A 21,316-nucleotide genomic window follows, 5' to 3' on the forward strand; every position below is an offset into this window, starting at 1 on the left:
TGCTGTTAATACGAGGTTCGAGTGCGAGGTCCTCACTTTCTAAATCAGATGGGACTGGGAGATCGATAAAGTCACCTGGCCATATAGTTGTGGCTGGAGGTTTGAGTACGTATGCACGGGCTCTACTGATGGTGGGTGGTTTGTGGTCGGTGAGAACCTTGGGCTCGTTGTAGTTTTGGATAGACCCATCACTAAAGATAACTTGGTTTCGGGCTGGACGAATCGTGATGTCATTGCTGTTGAGGAATGGCATACCGGCGAGAATTTCAACATCAAGGCTTTCTACTACTAAAGCATTAAGGGTGAACTGTTTGTTGTTGTACGAGAGTAGAAGCTTAGTTTCTCCTTTAATGTTCAACGGAGACTTTCCATCGGCTTGGAAAGCTAGCTGGTTGCTTTTGATGATAGTAGCACCAATCTTATGAACGGATGACTCACGGATCATATTTGTCTCTGCACCAGTGTCTAGAGTTACTGTCAAACGATTGTGTTTGTAATACATATCAACAGTGGGTGAAAGACTGACTTGTACTCTACGTGTAGAGGGAGTGAGCGTAACAGTCACTTCGGTGGCGCGAGTTCGTATCTCGCACCTATCACCACGTTAATAAGAAAGAAAGTGACTATAAAACCATGTGTATCTGGTCTGAACGTAAAGTTATATTATAATGATCATAGCTAGGTCCGCCCTGTTTACAAAAGCGTGTGATCGTGAAATGCCGGTAGCCGACAAATATAAACAAACTAAATAAAGATGGCCGCAGGTCTTGAAAACTTTTTCTGATACAGTATTCCAAATATATCTCTCGGCTCTCATGGTAATAGTCTCACATCATAATATAATCGAAGAAAGATCTTGCATTGAATGAGACCCACCTCTTCTACTCGTTTTCTGATAAAATAATTATAAACTTCTATCGCTCACGAAAACTCCCGATTTTTTACCACGTGACCCACTCTGACCAATCAAAAGCTCACCGAATCCTGCGTTCATATTATGAACGCGCCCTTTCCCTAAGCCAGTATTCCAAGGCAAACTTAAAATCCGTAAATATAAAAAAAATAATAAATATAATATAAATATAAAAATTATTGCCATAAGCCGTGTGTCCTAGCCTTGTGAATACGGGCTTAGTTAACTAGGCTAGGACGACCGCACGGGGAAAGGGAAAGTAGGAAATGAATAACTCCGATGCGGATGCTAATTCCTTAGACATGAAAAAAAAAAGAAAAAAAGAGGGTCCGGCTTCTTGAAGCGTTGAAAAAGATCATTTTCAATGTAGAATTCCAAAAAGATACTCGAAAGCTGAACCTCAATGTCTTTACTACGCACTCAGAGGTATTCCATTCCTTGAAAATTCGCTATTTGCCCAAGTCAGTCTTTTTCGAGCAGGATAAGAAGGAATGTAGCTGGGAGACCCGACTTATCTGTCTATGTGGTTTCAAAAAAATATCAAAGTATAGACAGTAGTAGCTGGGAATTATACAAGATGCAAGAATTAATCGCAGAATTTGATTGGCTAATATCTTATTGTTATGATTTGATAAACAAAAGTATGCCGTCAAACAGCTCTATTGTTTCAAGAAGTGGCGCGAGCTTTTGAATTGTTTTGAAAAAATAACGGTTTTTTCTTTTGTGATTTGAAGTGATTTGAATAGAGTCAATAATTCCATACTCTGTATTTCAGTGAAGTTGTTGGGATTTTAACAGGATAGAAATATTTTTGTACAGAGTATGGTCTCCACGTAGGGTGGCCAGGCCAAAATTTCAAACTCATCAAATCACTTTGAAAATTGGTTTATCTGAAAGAGTGCAAAAAATGAAAAAAAATGAGGGGTCATTGAGCTCAAACGGATAAGCGGTTCCGGAGATATGATACTTTTTATGGAGCAAAAAACAGCTCCTTTGGTAACAAACAACCTAGGCTATAAATGGGTTACAGTGAATGGCACCAAAAAACAGTGAAAAAACACACCTTTTAATAATCAAAATGTCACAACTTTTTAAGGGTTTGACAAATCCTCCTGAAATTTTCAGGAAAGTTGGATATTGATGGATGCTTTAAAATTCTGTTAAAAATTTGTTCACAAAAGTTTCCCAAAACGTGTATTTTACAGACCAGTCTGTGAATTGCTAGATCCAATTGGTCTTTAACATTGTTATTGACCAAAATAGGTGTTCCCATGATTATTTTCAGCTAAAATTTTGCAGACTATCACAGATTGATGAAAAAGGGTCAAATTGAAAATTTCGAGATTTTCGGACCGCCAGGTGGTATTTTACAGACCGGTCAGTAAATTATACACTTTTACCGATAATCTATGTTCCTGAAGCCCGATTGATCTGAAAATGGGCATGCAGACAGGGATTGATAAGGAAAGCGAAAATTGAAAGTTTCAAGATTTTCTGACTTTCTGGTGGTATTTTACAGACCGGTCAGTAAATTACACACTTTTATTGATAATTTATGTTCCTGAAGCCCAGTTGCCCTGAAATTTGGTGCGCAGAAAAGAGTTAATAAATAAGGAAATTGAACTTACTCAATAATATTGATCAAATCCAATTCAATCTAATTTAAATTTTATGCCAATACTTAAACTTCGAGCTTCTTTTGTAACAATTGGTAGTTAATAATTGTTTTTATTTTATTAGTTCACTGTAACGAAAAAAATAGCAAATTCATAATATCAACTGTAATTTACAACTGGTCAATTTGATTTAACAAAAATTATTTCAAAGATATTTCTTCAAAGGAACCAAAGCAAATGTTTCATACTATCAATCCGAAAATTCTGATTAAATTAAATCTTTTTTGAGCACCGATTTTCCTTTTAAAACAAATCAAAGTTTCAAGTATTTGCAAAGCAAGTAACTGAAAAATATGAAAAATGTAATGATATACTGATAATTAGATTTTAACATACTTTTCTTTTTTCTATAGACAATGATATTACAAAGATATATACAAAAAGACTAAAAAAGATGGTTGATTGTTGTCAGCAATAAATAAACAACATCGATGGGGTTTGGACTTGGAGCGATTGATGCTGTTGTGCATGTTGATAGAGATGGAAACCCCCTCGATTGGCACCATGACCACGAAAGGCACTCGACCACGAAAAGCACCGCGACCACGAAAGGCACCGCGACCACGATTGGCAGCGCGTCCACGATTGGCACCGCGAACAGGATTGTTGGCACCGCGAACAGGATTGTTGGCACCGCGAACAGGATTGTTGGCACCGCGAACAGGATTGTTGGCACCGCGAACAGGATTGTTGGCACCACGAACAGGATTGTGGGCACCGCGAACAGGATTGTTGGCACCGCGACCACGATTGTTGGCACCACCAGCACCAACATTTTGATTAACATTGATATTGCCATCAATGTCAGCACCACCGTCTCGGACAATGATGTTACCCTCAACATTACCACCTTCTGCATTGACTTGTTGTACTAAATTCTGTTCCTCAACATTACCACCTTCTGCATTGACTTGCTGTACTAAATTATGTTCCTCAACATTACCACCTACAGCATTGACTTGCTCTACTAAATTCTCAAACTGTTCATTTACTATTTCGACTGGCATTTGCATCATTGCCTCAATAACTTCATTTTCCTCGTCAATCTCCGACTCTGTAACATCTGAATCTGGCTGTTCAGTATCTTCAACAAGAATGACGTGTTCTGCAGTAACACCTTCATTCTCTAAAGGCTAATAAAAAATAAACTCTCCAGATTAAATTGGCTGTGTAGAGAAACATGGCAATGAAATGAACTTGAGAACAACCTGTCAAAATTATCACCCTAGTCTTCTTAGCCAAATTGAAGGGGGTCATTTGAATTGAAGATCTGTAATAAGGGGCTTAAAATGTAATTCAACACTGTTTAGTTTACTTTGGGAGCAACTGAAAAATTTATGATAACTAATCCAAACAAATGGAACCCCTCTCGCCACAATGAAGGTAGTTTCAAAAATTTTCAATATCTTCCCAAAAATTGGAAAATGACCCCCTACAATAAGCACAGGGGAGAGTAGAGTTAAGTTTGATTCTTACGTATGCAATTATTGATGCTGGAGAGGGTGGAGAAGGGATGTTTATTTCATCGTTGAATGGATCCATACTATTTTATGTTATTTCTAGAAAGACAAGAAAAGAATTGCTAAATTGTTCTTGCATCATTTATCAATTAGAGTACTTTTACTTTAAAGTCAAACCTGGACAGACACAAGTTCTTTCTGAAAGATGCTCCTTTTTGTTTTTAATGTTTGAAAAATCTCTACCATCAAAGCTTCAAGCACTTCAAAATGTTGTATTTGTTGAGTTAAAACTTGACATACAATATTTTAGGGAAAGATTGCAAGCCAAAAAAATTGGCTTTGCATCTTTGAATAAACAAAGAATGACATATGAGACACCGCCCCGCCACGCGGACCTCGAGTCCATCACTTCCATTGTAATATTGATGGTCCTTGAATATTATGTTTCTATGTTGAAAACATGCACAATAATGAAGCAAAATTTCACCTTTTAATACTGAAGTTGTCAAAAATGCTAACTCTGCTATTTCAAAAAAATGTGAATTTGATTGATGGTATAGATTTAGTAAACATGAATTTAGCTTTAGAAAAATAAGAAAATGTTATGACTCAGATTCAACTGAGAAATGGTTTCCGTTTCCCTATGCATCTAAAAAAATACTTATCCTTGTCGTTTCCAGTTAAAGGTTCATTGAAAGTAGAAGTGGGAATGGATCTTGGAATTCTAGAACAAAAATTTTGAGTTCAACTTAAGTTATGATAAGATTAGATTATAATTCAGGTAAATTTTACTTGTCCTTTTAAATAATTTTGTACTAGAGGTTCATCGAAACATTCATAAAGGTCTTTATAATACACATAAAAGGTTGGGTTTTGGGGTCACTGTTATCAGCAATCCCATCAACCTGACCCTTCCACCAAGTTTCTAGACCAATAAGATCATCTTCATAAAGGCACTCTATCATATCAGCACTTTCAAAGTCTTCAGGTGTGACTTCAATCAATCTTAGTTCATTATTTTTAAAATCTTCATAAAGAGGACAAGCAGACAAGTCAACATCTTCATCGTCTTTAGCTACATATTGTATAAGATATTTAGGTGACTTTTTTGAGCCCCCTTTAATTTCATGGACAAGACCTCTGTACCAGTCGATATTGTTTTGTCCTGAAATAATACGTTCAGTGTACTGTTCAACTAATTTCCCCAATAAATCTGCTGGAGAGGAAATGACAGGGACAGAACTTTCAGCAGAAAAATTTGTCTTCCTCTTTTTGGAAAATGTTTTAGTAGATTTAGATTTATTACTATTATTAGTTTTCCGTTTCAGATTTCTTTGAGATTTATTAAGAGCATCAGAGTTTTTTTCAAAATTTGAACATCTTTCGACCTTTGAGCCTTTTCTAAAAGAGTTTCTTTTGATTGTTTGGCAACTTCAAGAAATTTTTTTTCTCTTGTTGCACCAAATCATCATCTAAGACCACAGGGTTACTAAATTCTCTTTCCTCCCATTCTTCACTTATATCGGGACTTTTCCACTCCATAACTTTAATCAAATTTTCTTGCACTTCAAGTATTGGCTTGTTTTTAGAATCAGCAGTCATATAAAAAAGAGATTTTTCAGCATTGCTGCCGATTACTTTTTTCCTGAATTGTAGCTGCCATTTCAAGGCTTCTCTTTTCATTTGATCAGTGGTTAGGTTTTCTAAAGATTTGTCCATATCTTCCTTGTCAACCCACAAACCACCATATTGTTGAATGGCAACTGTGAGATTTTCTTTATCCCCAATAAGTTTTTGTTCCTTTCGTGCTTTTTCCTCTGCCAAAAGTTTCAAATTTTCAGCACGTTTTTCATGAATTTTGTTCTTACGATCAAAAAAATCGACTCTTTGCTTTTTTTTGAAAGTCTTGCCACTTGCATAACTTCAGCTAACTTTGAGGGGCTTAATTTATCTCTCCATTCTTTAGTTTTATTTGTATTAAACATTATTATTCCTTCATATACGAGGTCAAGAGCTTTAGGCTTTAAAGGATTTCAAAGGATTTAAGTCAGATTCATTCAATCAATGATTCAAAGATTTTATCTTTGTGCAAAAGATTAGCAAAAAGCGATTCCTTTCCTGCAATGAAATCTTCAGGATTATCAGCCCATTTTTAAAAATACTGAAACATGAGCTGATAGTGTTCAGACATAGAAATCGCTGATTTTTCTTCAACCATTTTACGCCACATGGGACCTGTGACCAATTTGTTAATGAGACCTAAGGCTCGACATCCAATTTTGAAATTATGTACCTTAAGATCACGCTTAACAGCTGTGACAAGCAAGTTTTCGTTTTCTTTATCCAGTCCCTCAAGAAATGTAATGAGATGGTCATAAATTTGAAAAAGCCCACCCCCGTTAAGGAATAAGATATTAAATCTATTTCCTTTAAAGGGGTTTAGTGGTACATTATCAATTTTTTTCTCTTCTTTTAGCCAGGTAGAAAATTTCAACATTTTACCACTTTTTTCACAACCTTTTTCTTGTACCAACTTACACGAAGTTCGAACTGTTCTTGTGACACCACTTTCTCCACTATTGAAGAAAGTGGCGTTACCAGATTGCTTGGAACCAACTTTCCCATCAGTGAAACACAAATTCTCCCATATTTTCAAACTTGCTTCTGCTTGATCAGCTAGTGCTACTAAAAATGAAGACCACAGAAGAACTCATTTACTTTCGATAAACTTTGTCTCTCTTTTTCACTCAGATTTTCCCAAAGTTAACTTTGGGTATAATAGTTTCACGTAAGGCAATAAAAATGTTGTTAAAACACTTTTGTGTGTTACATCGATCAGACATCAAATTCTTGATTGAAACAATGGCTTGGTTAAAAAATTGGGAATTGTTATTGAGTTTCCCTATATCATTCAAAACCTCCATAAACACATCTAGCTGTGTCTGTGCATCACCTGTTGCACTTTCACGAAGCCCAAGAACCAAATTTTTCCCATTTCCAGTATTGATGTCATATGTAATAAATGACCTTCTATGTTTGCTTGTTCCGTCACTTTGGAGAGTATTGTTACTGTCCAAAGCAATATCTTTCCCTCCACCAGTTAGCTCGTCAGCTATCTGGAGTTGAGCAAGGGCCCTTGCTTCGAGAAGCATGTACTTGCAAATGAAGGTTTAGGAAGCCGACCCACTTCCATTCCTGTTAGTTTTGACATGACAGTTCGAATAACAGACTCAATGTTTCTTGAACCTAGCCCATAATATAACAGGTCTTCATAGACCTGTCTTATCTCATCTGAATATTTGCCGTCTTTAAAAACTTGGACTTCATTATCTTTAAGGAATGACCCAATTTTTCTTCAAGTTTAGACTTTTCATCTTCTAAAAACTCAATTTGATCTTTAAGATCTTGCACATAGGATTGAAAAACATTTTCTTCCTTGGTATTAGCTTCCTCTATTAAACATCTAGCTTTTTTTCTCCAAATACAAAGGGATTTTCTAAATTTTCCATTACTTTTAAGCATTTTTTGTAGTCGAAAGTCAAGCTTATCAACAGAATCTTGCAGTAGTACATTTTCATTTTCTTTCTCTTTTAATTCCTTTTTTAATATTTTATTCTCTTCTTTTTTTCTCTTTATTGACATTTCTTGTTTTTAGACTTTCAAATTTTGCAAGTCTACCCATTGCTTTGTTAAGATTTTCAGAAAGATCTTTACGATCCTGTGTTATTTTTCTAAGTTGAATTGAAATATTTGCTTTGTCCTGACTTTCTTCTTGTAAACATTGCATTAAGTTTTGTGTTTTTAGTTCAAGTTCATCAACCTTTTGCAACAAACTAAAAACTTTTTCAGAGTTATCCACAGTTTTAAGTTCAGGTTTTTGTTTAATATTTGCAGGTAAAGAAGCATCTCTGACAGTAGAAAAATGGAATTTTTGATTTAAGAATTCTTTTAATTTTAATTTATCTTTTCTTGTGCTTTCTTCCTTTGATTTTGATAAAATTACTTCCATTCTGTACTTGAACGCACGGAAAGAAACATTACATTCTTTTTCAGAAAATGGAAGAAACATTTGGTGGAGCTGATCTAATGAAAAGTTGGTTTGCTTTTTTATTTCTAAAACGGCTCCATTGGTTAAAACAATATTTTTGCGCATAAAGAAACCATGTAGATCATCAAGACTGGCGCGTGTCAAGGACAAAGACTCGCATATTGGTCCGATGAAATAAATCACTAGATAATGGGGGTTGATATAATATTTCAACAGCCGAGTCTAGTTTTTCAGTGCCTTCATTCTTTTTCAAAAATGTCAAAATTTTTTTACGAAAATTTGATGGAACCTTAATTTTGGAAGAGATGTCTGCATCAGCTGGACACATCAGCTTCAATGCAGGTTCGATAGAGGAGTAACTTAAGGAAGATTTATCAATAAATGAAAAAAAGTCAGACAAATCTTGATAAGTCAGTTTTCAACTTCATTATCCCAAAAATCAGGTTTTTTTCCCTCACAAAAAAGTTCCTTCAAGCACTTTTCCTCAAGTCTAGATTGTTTGTTTACATTTTGAGCCGCCATTTTGAAAAAATAAGCCAATCAGAAAAAAGAAATTTTCTTCGATGACGTAATTCAAAACAGCAGATCAAGTGAAAAAAATTATGTTAAAAAGTATCTTACCATACCATACAAAACTGCACTTTCCAAAAGATGTCAAACATATAGTAAAAAACCAGTAATATATATGAAAAGCAGATACATTTAGCTTTCGAAAGATACCACGGCTTCTTTGAAAAAATGAAAAATTTCGGTCAAAATTTTAAAAACAAAACTTTCTTCGAAATTTCTGTGTGCTCAGAGCTCCATTCTCGAAAAGGCCGTGGATTCAAAAGAAAGCTACGTCACTCGATAAACACGTGAAAAGAAAATTATGCCGGTAGGCCGAACACATCTCTTGGTATATGCATTTGAGTGATCCCTATCTCAAAAAATTCCGGTGCCGTGTCCGTGGTAGTCGAAAATGGTAGTCCGCGCTGTGTTCTTTTGTTTATATCTCCGAGAATACTCATCGTATGAGGTTGATTTTTTTTTTAAAGAAAGTTTAGTAAATTCTCTGCATATTTAAAACAAACTTGGATATTTTAGCTGTAAGATATGTCACTTCCAACTTTTTTTAATTGAAATCGGGATTTTGTTACCGCGAAAATCGCGGCACTTTGGCCGCCCTATCCAGACTAGAAGGAATGCGGTGTGGTGCTGGATCACAACCTCAGCATAGATCGTGAGTAAAAGCTGGTTGGGAGATTCAAAATTGCCTATCACTCGTATTCCTAAAGATTTGTGGCCAAGATAGTAGAGAAGGACAAATCGTACGATTTCTTAAGAGATATTTATTATCAAACAATTGCTAATGGGGATCGAAAAACGGTTTCGAAGAGGAAACATATCTATGTCACACCTGTTGAAAGATCTGAACGGGTGGAAACTTGTTGTTGCCTTATCACGTGGAGGCAGATGAAAAGGTCGTGTAAACTGACCAACCCCATCGTATTTGCGGCTAGTTCGAAGCGCAGGTCACAGGTCACAGGTCAGTGATGACAGATTGACTCTAATTAATGTCATTGCAGAGGAAAATGTTTGGAAAACACAAAGAATTATCAAAAACATAATTCTCAAGCAATTTCATCCATATAAAACCATTTCAAACATCAAAATTTAACCATTTGCTTTTATCGATCTTTCGCAGTTTGCGCCGTGTATAACGCAGACCAGAAAATTTAAAACCATACTATACGTATAACAGGTATATTACATATTGTAATGTTTGTAATGTTATATGATGGTTACATATAATAAAACTCATTGCTCTAAAACTACCTTCTCAGAGAACTCACGAGCTTCTGATTGGTGTAATTTTATATCCAGCCATATTGTTATCATCACATTCGGTATGCTAAATATTTTTGGTGTTTTTCTCTTGTAAGACATGATATTTTGTGATTCTGTCAACATTTTTGTCAAAAATTGTCATTAAGTCATTAAAATAACAATTGAATGATTAATTAGTTTCATCCTTCTAAAACCACTCCTTCTGATTGGTGCCGTTTTATATCCATTCACACTATCAACATCACATTCTGTATAATAAATATTTTTCGTGCTTTTGTCTTGTTAGGCATCATATTTTATGATTTTGTCATTATTTTTGTAAGTAAGTGTCACTAGGTTGTTATTTTATTCAATTGTCATTTTATAATATCTAAATAACATGTATTACTTTTTTGTAATTTAATACGTTATGTATTGATGTTATGTTATGTATATGTTATGATCTTATTATCTTTTTTCCGGTCTGCACTTTGTTGACCTGTGACCTGTGACCTGTTGACCTGTGACCTGCGTTTCGAACTGGCCGCATTATTTTTGTAAGTGTCACTACAGTATGTCAAAATAGGTTGTTATTCTATTCAATTGTCATTATATAATATCTAAATAGCACGTATTACTTTTTTGTAATTTAATGCGCTATGTATTGATGTTATGTTATATATATGTATATGATGTTTTTTTTTCCGGCCTGCACTTTGTTGACCTGTGACCCGTGACCAGCGTTTTACACTAACCGCATTTTTTACATTGGATAATGTAGTTTTCAATAGGATCATATTTCCTAACAAAGTGTTTACTAACAGAGTTGTTAGCCTTTATGGTAAGAGGAAAGTCGTCTTCTATATCACCTTTTAACACAACAAAAAAACAACAAGATTCCCTTCTCTTCTGAGATTGTACACTTTGTTAACATAGTATTCCAAGTGGTCAAAAACAAGTTGGAGGCTGACAGGTGGACCAGATTCTGGTTCTTTTGCTAGTTTATTTATGCAATACCTATCCAGAAGATTGGATTTTTTGTCAATAGAAAGTGATTTAATTTTTTCACTCCAATTGTCTTTGTCCAAAAAGAATTCTAATTCACTAATGTCTATTTCACAAATAAGAGTAGAGGGTTTTGTGTGAGCTTCATTAGCAGAAAGGAAAGAAAAATTGTTGACGTGGGAGTTAAATTCCACTAGATTATAGGGTTTTTCAAAAGTGTGTTCATGGAGAATGACTTTGATCTTTTTCTTCTTTGGTGGTTCTTGAAGAATAAGTGGATTGGGTTTCGATCTATTTGTTTCAAAGCCAGATTCCAGAACAACATTTTCATCAGAAGAGTCAGCAGGAGATTTTTCTATGGTGTTTTTAGAAGAAGAACTTTTCTCAGAGGTGGAAGATGATTGTAGGATCAGGTCGGGTTAGCGTGGTACATGGGTATAACCCGGACAGTGAAAGCGACTGTCCCGCTTTGCGCCCAACAACAATTTTACTGACCAAAAGATTTCCGTCACTTTCGACTGTCCCGCGTCGGTCACACCCAAAACGACTTTTTTCGACTGTCCCGCTTCGTACCTAAATCCGAATTACGCCATACCCTTCCACTGTCTCGCTTCGTACCCAGATCGGAATTACGCCACACCCTTCCATTGTCCCTCTTCGCACCCAAATCCGAATTACGCCACACCCTTCCACTGTCCCGCTTCGTACCCAAATCGGAATTATGCCACACCCTTCCACTGTCCCGCTTCGTACCCAAATAAGAATTGAGCCACACCCTTTCACTGTCCCGCTTCGCACCCAATTCGGAATTATGCCACACCCTTCCACTGTCCCGCTTCGTACCCAAATCCGAATTATGCCACACCCTTCCACTGTCCTGCTTCGTACCCAAATAAGAATTACGCCATACTCTTCCACTGTCCAACTTCGTACCCAAATTGGAATTGTGCCACACCCTTCCACTGTCCCGCTGCGTACCCAAATAAGGATTGAGCCACACCCTTTCACTGTCCCGCTTCGCACCCAAATTGGAATTATGCCACACCCTTCCACTGTCCCGCTTCGTACCCAAATCAGAATTACGCCACACCCTTCCACTGTCCCGTTTCGTACCCAAATCGGAATTACGTCACACCCTTCCACTGTCCCCCATCGCACCCAAATCGGAATTATGCCACACCCTTCCACTGTCCCGCTTCGTACCCCAAATAAGAATTGAGCCACACCCTTTCACTGTCCTGCTTCGCACCCAAATCGGAATTATGCCACACCCTTCCACTGTCCCGCTTCGTACCCAAATCCGAATTTCGCCACACCCTTCCACTGTCCCGCTTCGTACCCAAATAAGAATTGAGCCACACCCTTTCACTGTCCCGCTTCGCACCCAAATCGGAATCATCGAGGGAATTATTACACACCCTTCCACTGTCCTGCTTCGTACCCAAATGAAAGTTATGCCACACCCTCTATTTTCTCTATCTGTTCTAGAAATCTATTTATTATCAATGGAAATGTCTTTTGTAGACCTCTTTGACAATTTTAGGAGAAAACAAAAGAATTCAAATAAGTTTATATGTTTTTATCATTTTTTTCTTCGGTTCGAAATAATAATTAATCACAAGTAGTAGACTATTGTGAAAAGATATTTGCATAAACATCTCTTAGAAGACTATTCATTTTCTCCCTGAAGTCGTCGTTCATCTCGACGAAGTGGCGATAGTTGTACTCCGCCAAGAAACCTCCGGTCTGTGGACACCGAAAACTCCTTTTCTTTTTCACCCAGTCGAGAGCGTGACTGTCTGCTTGGACGGTGTAGTGTCCTTGAAAAAGCTGGACATTCTGGCTTTGTTGACAACCAGCTGGGACTCTGAAAAAACAAATGTTTCTGCCTTCACAGGAATGAGCCTATCGTGTTGGTATCTGTTATTTGAGTTATGTAACAAATATCCGAACTGTTTGTCCGTCTCCGTTAGTATGGGGATCTCGCATCTTGCATCGTCACAACCCTCAAAGTCAAGAACGATTTTAATTTTAATTTAAGTCCTTCAAGAAATGCCATGCAGAAGCTTTTGGTCTGTTCACCAAAAAACGAGTTTATTATCCTGTCTATTTGACAGCTTAAAATATTTGAAAAAATCAAAAATGGCCCTCATAAGATCCGGGATGGTTGAAAAAACCTCCCTCCATCAGCTATCACAATTCATAAACAACCTTGTTTAAACTGGTGGATAAAGAATAAAAATACCTTAAATCTTTTCACCAGTACATCTTTCCCTTCCCCTCCAAGAAATACTGGGTTGGTCTCTACAATCCACGTTTGACAAGCCTCCCTGAAGTGTTTGCACATCTCGCTCACCATTGTTTTGTTGACATCAAACTCCTCAGCCATTCCCTAAACTCGTGCGACTATATGAATCATTAAGTTTTTGATGCTCATCTGAATCGACCATGGCGGCTCTACAACGACAATTCTTACAAAGATGGGGAGCATTGCTGTTCGGAAATGACAAAATTGCGATCGTTCACTTTTTGCAAGGTCAAGGATTGTTGAGTATTGTGAAAGCTTGTCCAGGATGTAATTCCAACATGCGTCTGGAGCGACACAACCAATGCTGTGATGGATACCGGTGGTGAGTGATCTTATTTACTTATGTTATACTTTATCGAGTCAGAAACTAGTGAAGAGAAATATTTGTTTGGGAAAAAATTGTCCAGGTAAATATTTCGGCGCTCCCTAGACCAGCGGCCGAGGTATTGAATTGTGTCACTTCGTAGGGCACCCCTTAGATCAGGGCAAATTTTTGATATTATGCTCCTAATAGGGTGAAGATTTGACAAAACCTAAACTTGAGTACGGGGGGAATAATCTGAAAATATTCCTTTACAGATTGTCTTATACTAAAGTCTATCCAGATATAATTGGCAGTGGAAGCAAGAATAGCTGTAACTTTTGATAGTCAAATATAATTGCGAAAAACTGTTTTATCATCACTACCCCCGTTTTTACAGAAAAATGCTAGCAAGGGGTATTTCGGGTTCCATATCTTCCGAAGGACTCTTCCGTTTAACTTGAAATTTCACAACTTTCTTAACCTAAGGTTGAACTACCACTGGTGTAAAAATGAACGTTTTAGCATAAGTAGAAATAAGCTCAACTCTGCAATCGCAAATTTAGCCGCTAAAAATCGCGAATTTTCCAACCAAAAATACATTCAAATATAGCGCTTTTGATTCTCTAAAATAAGCAAACACGATTTTCGAAATTATATCAGACTATCAAAAGTTACAGGCATTGTTTCCACTGCCAATTATATCTAGATGTAGATACACTTTAAGTTATTTAACCCTTTGAGCATCTTGGGGGGGGTGGGGTAAAGAGGCCCCCCTCAACGAATCTTTTTGATAACTTTTGAAATATTTATTGTGAAAATTTCGGTATTGTTGATGACGTCATTGCCACCTGATGACGTCATCATTCTTTGAAAATAAAAAAAACGGACCGGTCTGTAAAATACCAACCACTCACGTCATCGCACATTAAAAAACTAACTAGACAGGTGGCCGAACCAAAATTTAGTAAATCATCTTCAATTATTTATGTCAAAATTTCAAAGTCTTAGCACTTGTCAATCTTGAGATTCTAAGAGAGGCTCCGAGCCCCTCCCCCAAGATGCTTCCCCTAGTAAAAAGTTTTTTTAACCCTTATGCTCGAAGGGTTAAAAGAGTACTATTTGGATTTTGTGATACACATGACCTTTTTTCAGGACACCCTGTAGACGCTTGCAGCTTATTATTTTTGCTAGAATCAAATATAACTTGCACGCACCTCTACGAGGGACCTCCGTATATTTTAGTTCAGATAAAAAGGCATAGACAGATTCAGGATCCCAGATTCAATTTAATAAGAGTTTGAAAAAAAGACCTGTACGTCTGGTCTTCTAAGAAAAATGATGGTCAAGGTCTCCCCGTTACACATATTTTTTATAGGAGATGCAATAACCGCCCCTGTCGGAGGTCGATGAGGTTAAGGCACGGGACAATACTTGAGAGCTGGAAAAGATGGTCGTTTCCAGACCTGTTTTTTGCCATTTGTTTGTGGGCCAACAAAGTTTCGATGACCAAAACATCCAACATTGTCGGCATTCCTAAAGAAAGCCCCGTCAAGGGCTCCTTAAGAAATCTCTATTCTCAATTTAAGATCACTCAATTGATTTAGTTTGTTAGTTTTGTAAGGAACAGATACGTGAAATCTTTTCAAAGCTGCATGCTCATCAATTTCTAAAAAAAGTTTTTAAAACAGACTTTTTTCGAAAATTTGAACATTTAGTACCGCGGTGCACCTTTCTCGGCCATTTCCCCATCAACCAGGGATTGTGGAGTGATGAAATTTGGCAGTAATATCAGCTATCTGGCTACTAGGTTTTATTAAAGTCGAAGGATCGGTGTCTAAAGAATGCTTTTTATCTCTAGTTGTTGAATGCTTAGTGCTAGCTATATATAATTTTTGGTTATAATCTTTAGGGAGGAGTTGGGAGAAGAGCGCAACCTGTTTGGGTTTTCGGGTTAGTGGATACGCGTTTCACTCCAGCCAAAGGATACATGGAAATAGTCAACCGCCGAAACCGACCAACTCTAACTGGGATTATTAATAATGTTATAAACCCAAACACTGTCATCCATAGCGACCAGTGGCGAGCTTACAATCGATTGCAACAGTTTGTCACAAACTGTATACAGCACGACACTGTCAACCACACCTACCACTTTGTGGATCCTCAAACTGGTGCACACACACAAGTAAGACCATGTACCTAGCCTAAATTTTCAAAACCAAATCAATAACTCAAGTGAGTTACGGCATGTCCAAGGTAAAAGTGAACCAGTTCCACTCACTTTCAAAATGTCAAACATAGCTGAAAAGAAGCGCCATATGATGTAGATCAACGTGATGGGTGTTAGAAAAATTTAACTTGAGGCTATAAGAAGTTATAGCCCAAAAACCTATATTATGACGTCATAAACATTACGTAACATTGCGTCACGAAATTTAAAATTTAAATAACTCATAAACTATTAATGATATCAATATGTAATTTTGACAGAACAAATATATCGTAATTCTCTAGAAATAAAATTTTCGAAATCTCCTGAAAAATGATGACGTCAGCATTTTTAAGCAATTTTCGATTTTTGGCTATAATAAATGACGTCATCATTTTTTTCAAAAGATTTTTAACTCAGAAATTTTCTTACATCAATATCTATTTGTGGTCAAAATTTGACGTTTATATGACTTTTAGTTCACGAGGTATTCAAATTTTTAGTTTTATGACGTAATGTTATGTAATGTTTATGACGTCATAATACAGGTTTTTGGGCTATAACTTCTTATAGCCTTAAGTTAAATTTTTCTAACACCTATCACGTTGATCTACATCACAAGGCGCTTCTTTCCAGCTATGTTGGACATTTTGAAAATGAGTGGAACTGGTTCACTTTTTCTTGGGACATGCCGTAACTCACTTGAGAAATTCTTCACATAATAAGGCTCGACTTTTTTAGAAGCTATGGGTACCTTATCGGGGGAAAACTTCGTCAAGGAAGAGTGACAAAGTTTTGGCCAAGTGACGAATATTTTTCCCCAACGAGAATTTTCCCCGGTCTTAATGCGTTTACCAACTACCAGCAAGTGACGAATATTTTTCCCTGACGAAAATTTTTCCCGACGAAGTTTTCTCTGATAAGGTAGTTGTTAATAGCTGTTTTAGGTCATTCCCTACTGTCGCTTTTCTGGAGATCTAAAAGCTGAATAAAATTCTAACTCAAATCTTATGAATTCGCTTTCAGCAAATCGAATCATATTAGAACAGATTCAAGTTGAAGCTCAAAGCAATGAAGGGAATCAAGCTCCAATTCCTTACTAGCTACATGGAGGAATTTATGTGGAGGAATTTTTTTTGATTTTATATGTATTAATTTTTTTTTTTAATTTAGATTGATTTAACCCAATTAGTTCCAAGCTTTTTGGCGGGTACCTGTAATATCCCAAATTTTAAACAAAGAGATTTTTACTGGGTTTCATGCCATGTTTCACAATAATCAATAAGCCTAATCTCTAGACTTGATCTTTAATTCAAAGAATTAGTGCAAGCTCTTTTGATAAGGTTTATCGCATGTTACAAAGTTTCAAATCGTTTCAAAGTTTCATAAACTTTCCCTAATTTATAGGGAAAAGAAATAACCTGGCAAATTCTATCCCACTTTTTTGTCAAATAGGATTAACGTTTCAGTCGTCTAGAAAGTTGAAAGAAATTAGTCAAACTTATTTTTTGAATTTAATCTTTTTTTTGTTTCAAGAGATTGGTATGGATTGGATGCCCCATTTGACAATATAATCACTCGCATCAATGTTGATTATCCACAACGATTCTCATTCGTTATTCACCTGGAATTTATTCACAATTGTATTTTGGCTTTTTATGGTGTTCTTTTAACAGAATAAAGATTTATTTAAATCTATTTCTACCAGGGATATTCAAATTTGATGTTTTTCTTCTATATTTATTTACACAAACGGGACAGTGGAAGGGTGTGGCATAATTCTTGTTTGGGTAGCAAGACAGTGGAAGGGTGTGGCATAATTCCACTTTGGGTACAAAGCGGAACAGTGGAAGGGTGTGGCGTAATTCCAATTTGGCTGCGAAACAGGGCATTGGAAGGGTGTGGCATAATTCTTGTTTGGGTACGAAGCGAGACAGTGGAAGGGTGTGGCGTAATTCTGATTTGGGTACGAAGCGGGACAGTGGAAGGGTGTGGCATAATTCCGATTTAGGTGCGAAGCAGAACAATGGAAGGGTGTGGCGTAATTCTGATTTGGGTACGAAACGGGACAGTGGAAGGGTGTGGCATATTTCCGATTTAGGTGCGAAGTAGGACAATGTAAGGGTGTGGCACAATTACAATTTGGCTACGAAGTTGGACAGTGTAAGGGTGTGGCACAATTACAATTTGGCTACGAAGTTGGACAGTGGAAGAGTGTGGCGTAATTATTGTTTGGGTACGAAGCGGGACAGTGGAAGGTTGTGGCATAATTCCAATTTGGGTACGAAGCGGGACAGTGAAAGGGTGTGGCATAATTCCGATTTGGGTGCGAAGCGGGACAGTGAAAGGGTGTAGCGTAATTCCGATTTGGGTACAAAGCGGGACAGTGGAAGGGTGTGGCATAATTCCGATTTGGGTGCGAAGCGGGACAGTGGAAGGGTGTTGCGCAATTCTGATTTGGGTACGAAACGGGACAGTGGAAGGGTGTGGCACAATTCCAATTTGGGTATGAAGTTGGACAGTGAAAGGGTGTGGCGTAATTCCGATTTGGGTACGAAGCGGGACAGTGGAAGGGCGTGGCACAATTCCAATTTGGGTACGAAGTTGGACAGTGGAAGAGTGTGGCGTAATTCTTGTTTGGGTATGAAGCGGGACAGTGGAAGGGCGTGGCATAATTCGGATTTGGGTGCGAAGCGGGACAGTGGAAGGGTGTGGCGTAATTCCGATTTGGGTACGAAGCGGGACAGTGGAAGGGTGTGGCGTAATTCCGATTTGGGTACGAAGCGGGACAGTCGAAATTGACGGAAATCTTTTGGTCAGTAAAATTGTTGTTGGGCGCAAAGCGGGACAGTCGCTTTCACTGTCCGGGTTATACCCATGTACCACGCTAACCCGACCTGATCCTGATTGTGAATTTGAACGTGGTTTTTTAATTCTTGAAATACCAAAGTGTACTTTTTGTTTTTTCTGAGTAATGAAGTCAGTTCTTAGATCTTTAATGCTCTGACTTACATCTTCAAGAGGTGATGTAGGTCCTCTTTTTGTACTATTAAACATAGCAAGAAGAAGTAGGTAATAGAAAAAGTAATGTAAATAAGTTTAGGAGATAGACAAAAGTAATTCAGAAGTAAACTTGAGGGACCAAGACAGAAGTCTGGTCCAAAACAATGCACAAAAACAACAAAATCAAATGATATGATTTCACTGGTAGTTCAACCACTGGTAGGACCAAGACTGGTCGAAAACAATATAAAAACAAGCAACAAACAAATAGTAATGGTATTAATATAATGTACATATAAGATGTACAAGAGTACATATAAGATGTACAAGAAACGGAAATAGCACACAGCGTGGCCAACTTTTTAGAAATTTTCTGTAGAGTGTCTGAGACACTTTTAGGCTAATTTTTTATGAAAAACAACTAAGGGCCTATTTGTTTCATCACTATTTTTACTATATTTACTATATTTACTTTATTTATTATTTAAGTGCCTCAATTCCTGATTCTTTCTGTCTAAAGTTGTTGCATTTCTTGTAAAATAATGTGCTCTTAGTACTATTTCCTTTAAAAAATAAACCAGTAAAAAATGCAAATACCACAAAGTCTTTCCAAAGCAGTTGAATTTTCTTGATTTGTTCATTGCAATTGCAGTAAATTTTGCACACATAATAGCGCCAATGTTTTTTCGGCCTCGTATTGGCTTAATGACGTCATATCGTCACGGCATAAATTTTTATAAAAAATGGTAGCTTAAAATGTAAACAAACTAAAAACGAAAGTTGTTGACCGTCTTCTTGCCTTGGCGATTTTCCAATTTTTGGTGTTCTTGGTTATCTTGATTGATTGCTGCCTTTGGTTTTTAAATGGCGTCTAGACAAGAATTAATTCACCTATTGACCTTTGTTATGGACGACAATGATGAGGAGGAAATGGCAGCGTTATTAATCCAGTCCAACAATTCAAGTATGAATGAGCCCGAGGCAATGAGCCATGTATTGGCGGTCGCAACAACCACTCGAACTAGATTTGAGAGACCAGAAAACTTTGTCCTGTTACAAGTACCACGGTACAACGACTTTCAATTCAGGATGCTATTTCGTATGGGTCGTAGTACGTTCGAAAAACTTCTGCTTCAAATAGGGACAGATCCTGTATTTATTCAAAATAATCCTGGAGGTATGTTCAATTTAGTAATACCGTACTTTTCTGACAATTAAGCAAACTTTCCCTCTCAGCTGGTACCATGCATACATTAAGGTAGGGAGTTCATGGTGGGAAGAACTAGGAAAAATCTGAAATATCTTCAATTTTAGAAAAGAAAAGATCAACTATAAACGAAAACTTTCCTATTTCATTTTTTAGGACAGCCAATGACACCAACCGAAGACCAAATTATGCTATTTTTGTGGTATTGTGCCACTCAAGATGATTTCATGAGGGTGGGTGATAGATTTTGCGTTGCGTCTTCCACTGCGATAGACTGTGTGGACCGTGTTTCAAAAGCCATCATCAATGTAATATATCCGGAGTATGTAAAGTGGCCAACATTTCGTAGAGCAAAGAGAATAATGTCTTCGTTTAGTAAACGGGGTTTGCCGAAAATTGTGGGTGCCATAGATGGTACACACATAAGGATCAGCCCACCTAGCGAAAAGCCAGAGCAGTATGTTAACCGGAAGGGCTTTCACTCCTTGAACTTTCAAGCAACTTGCGACAATAATTTGTTGTTTACAGATGTTTACGGTGGTTGGCCTGGTTCTGTCCTTGACGCAAGGGTATACAAAAATTCTGATTTGGCCAAGCGCATTGCAAGACACCCCATCAACACGTGTCACGGTGGGTACCTTATTGGGGATGCAGCGTACTCCTTATCGTTTACGCTAATAACACCATACAAAAATTATGGGAACTTCAACGCCATCCAAAAACGCTTCAATTACGTTCAGTCCAGCTCTAGAGTGGCAATAGAAAGAGCATTCGGTCTACTTAAAGAGAAATTTCATCGATTGAAAAACTTTGAAATGGTTCGACTTGACAGATTGACTACAATAGTTCATGCCCTCTGTGCAATACATAACTTTTTGATAGTAAATGAAACAATTGAATACAACGACCGAAGAGAGAGAGTCGACATCGACGAAGATTTGAACGATGAGACAATAACCTCAGAAGTTGCTAGTAGCTCAGCAAAAGAAGTCTCACGAAAAAGAGATAGAATCGCCCGAACCCTGTATTCCAAGAGAAACAATCATCATTAACATTAAGTTTATTATCTATTAAATACCGTTCGATTGTTCAAGGCTCTAGTTTCAAAATTTATACATTTAATTAATGTTTATAATAATAAATAAATTATTTCCAAATTATTAAATTACTTTTAATTCCTTTTAATTCTTTTTGTTCAATATTCAATATTCAATATTTCAACTAGATTATTAATAACTATTTTCAACTATATTATTAAAAACAATTGAAACATGATGATAAGGCTAAGATTTCGAAACTTATTTAAGTTAAAATATCTAAAATTTGAAGTGTAATAAATGTAGTTAGTTGATAGTGTAACTAAAAGAGCTAATA

At 37.0% G+C, this 21,316-nt stretch overlaps 1 protein-coding gene across 1 annotated transcript; it reads left to right on the forward strand.

Annotated features, from left to right (window-relative positions):
- The first annotated feature begins 13,359 nt into the window (after positions 1–13,359).
- On the forward strand, positions 13,360–20,994 carry LOC136822103 (putative nuclease HARBI1). Its single transcript, XM_067078319.1, has 3 exons — positions 13,360–13,541; positions 19,824–19,912; positions 20,099–20,994. Exons 1-3 carry the CDS (start codon positions 13,360–13,362, stop codon positions 20,992–20,994), a joined length of 1,167 nt encoding a protein of 388 aa, XP_066934420.1.
- The last annotated feature ends 322 nt before the right edge of the window (positions 20,995–21,316 follow it).

Source organism: Clytia hemisphaerica, unplaced genomic scaffold (genome assembly GCF_902728285.1).
Source record: "Clytia hemisphaerica strain Z4C2 unplaced genomic scaffold, Clytia hemisphaerica genome assembly, whole genome shotgun sequence".
Lineage (NCBI taxonomy): Eukaryota > Metazoa > Cnidaria > Hydrozoa > Leptothecata > Clytiidae > Clytia > Clytia hemisphaerica.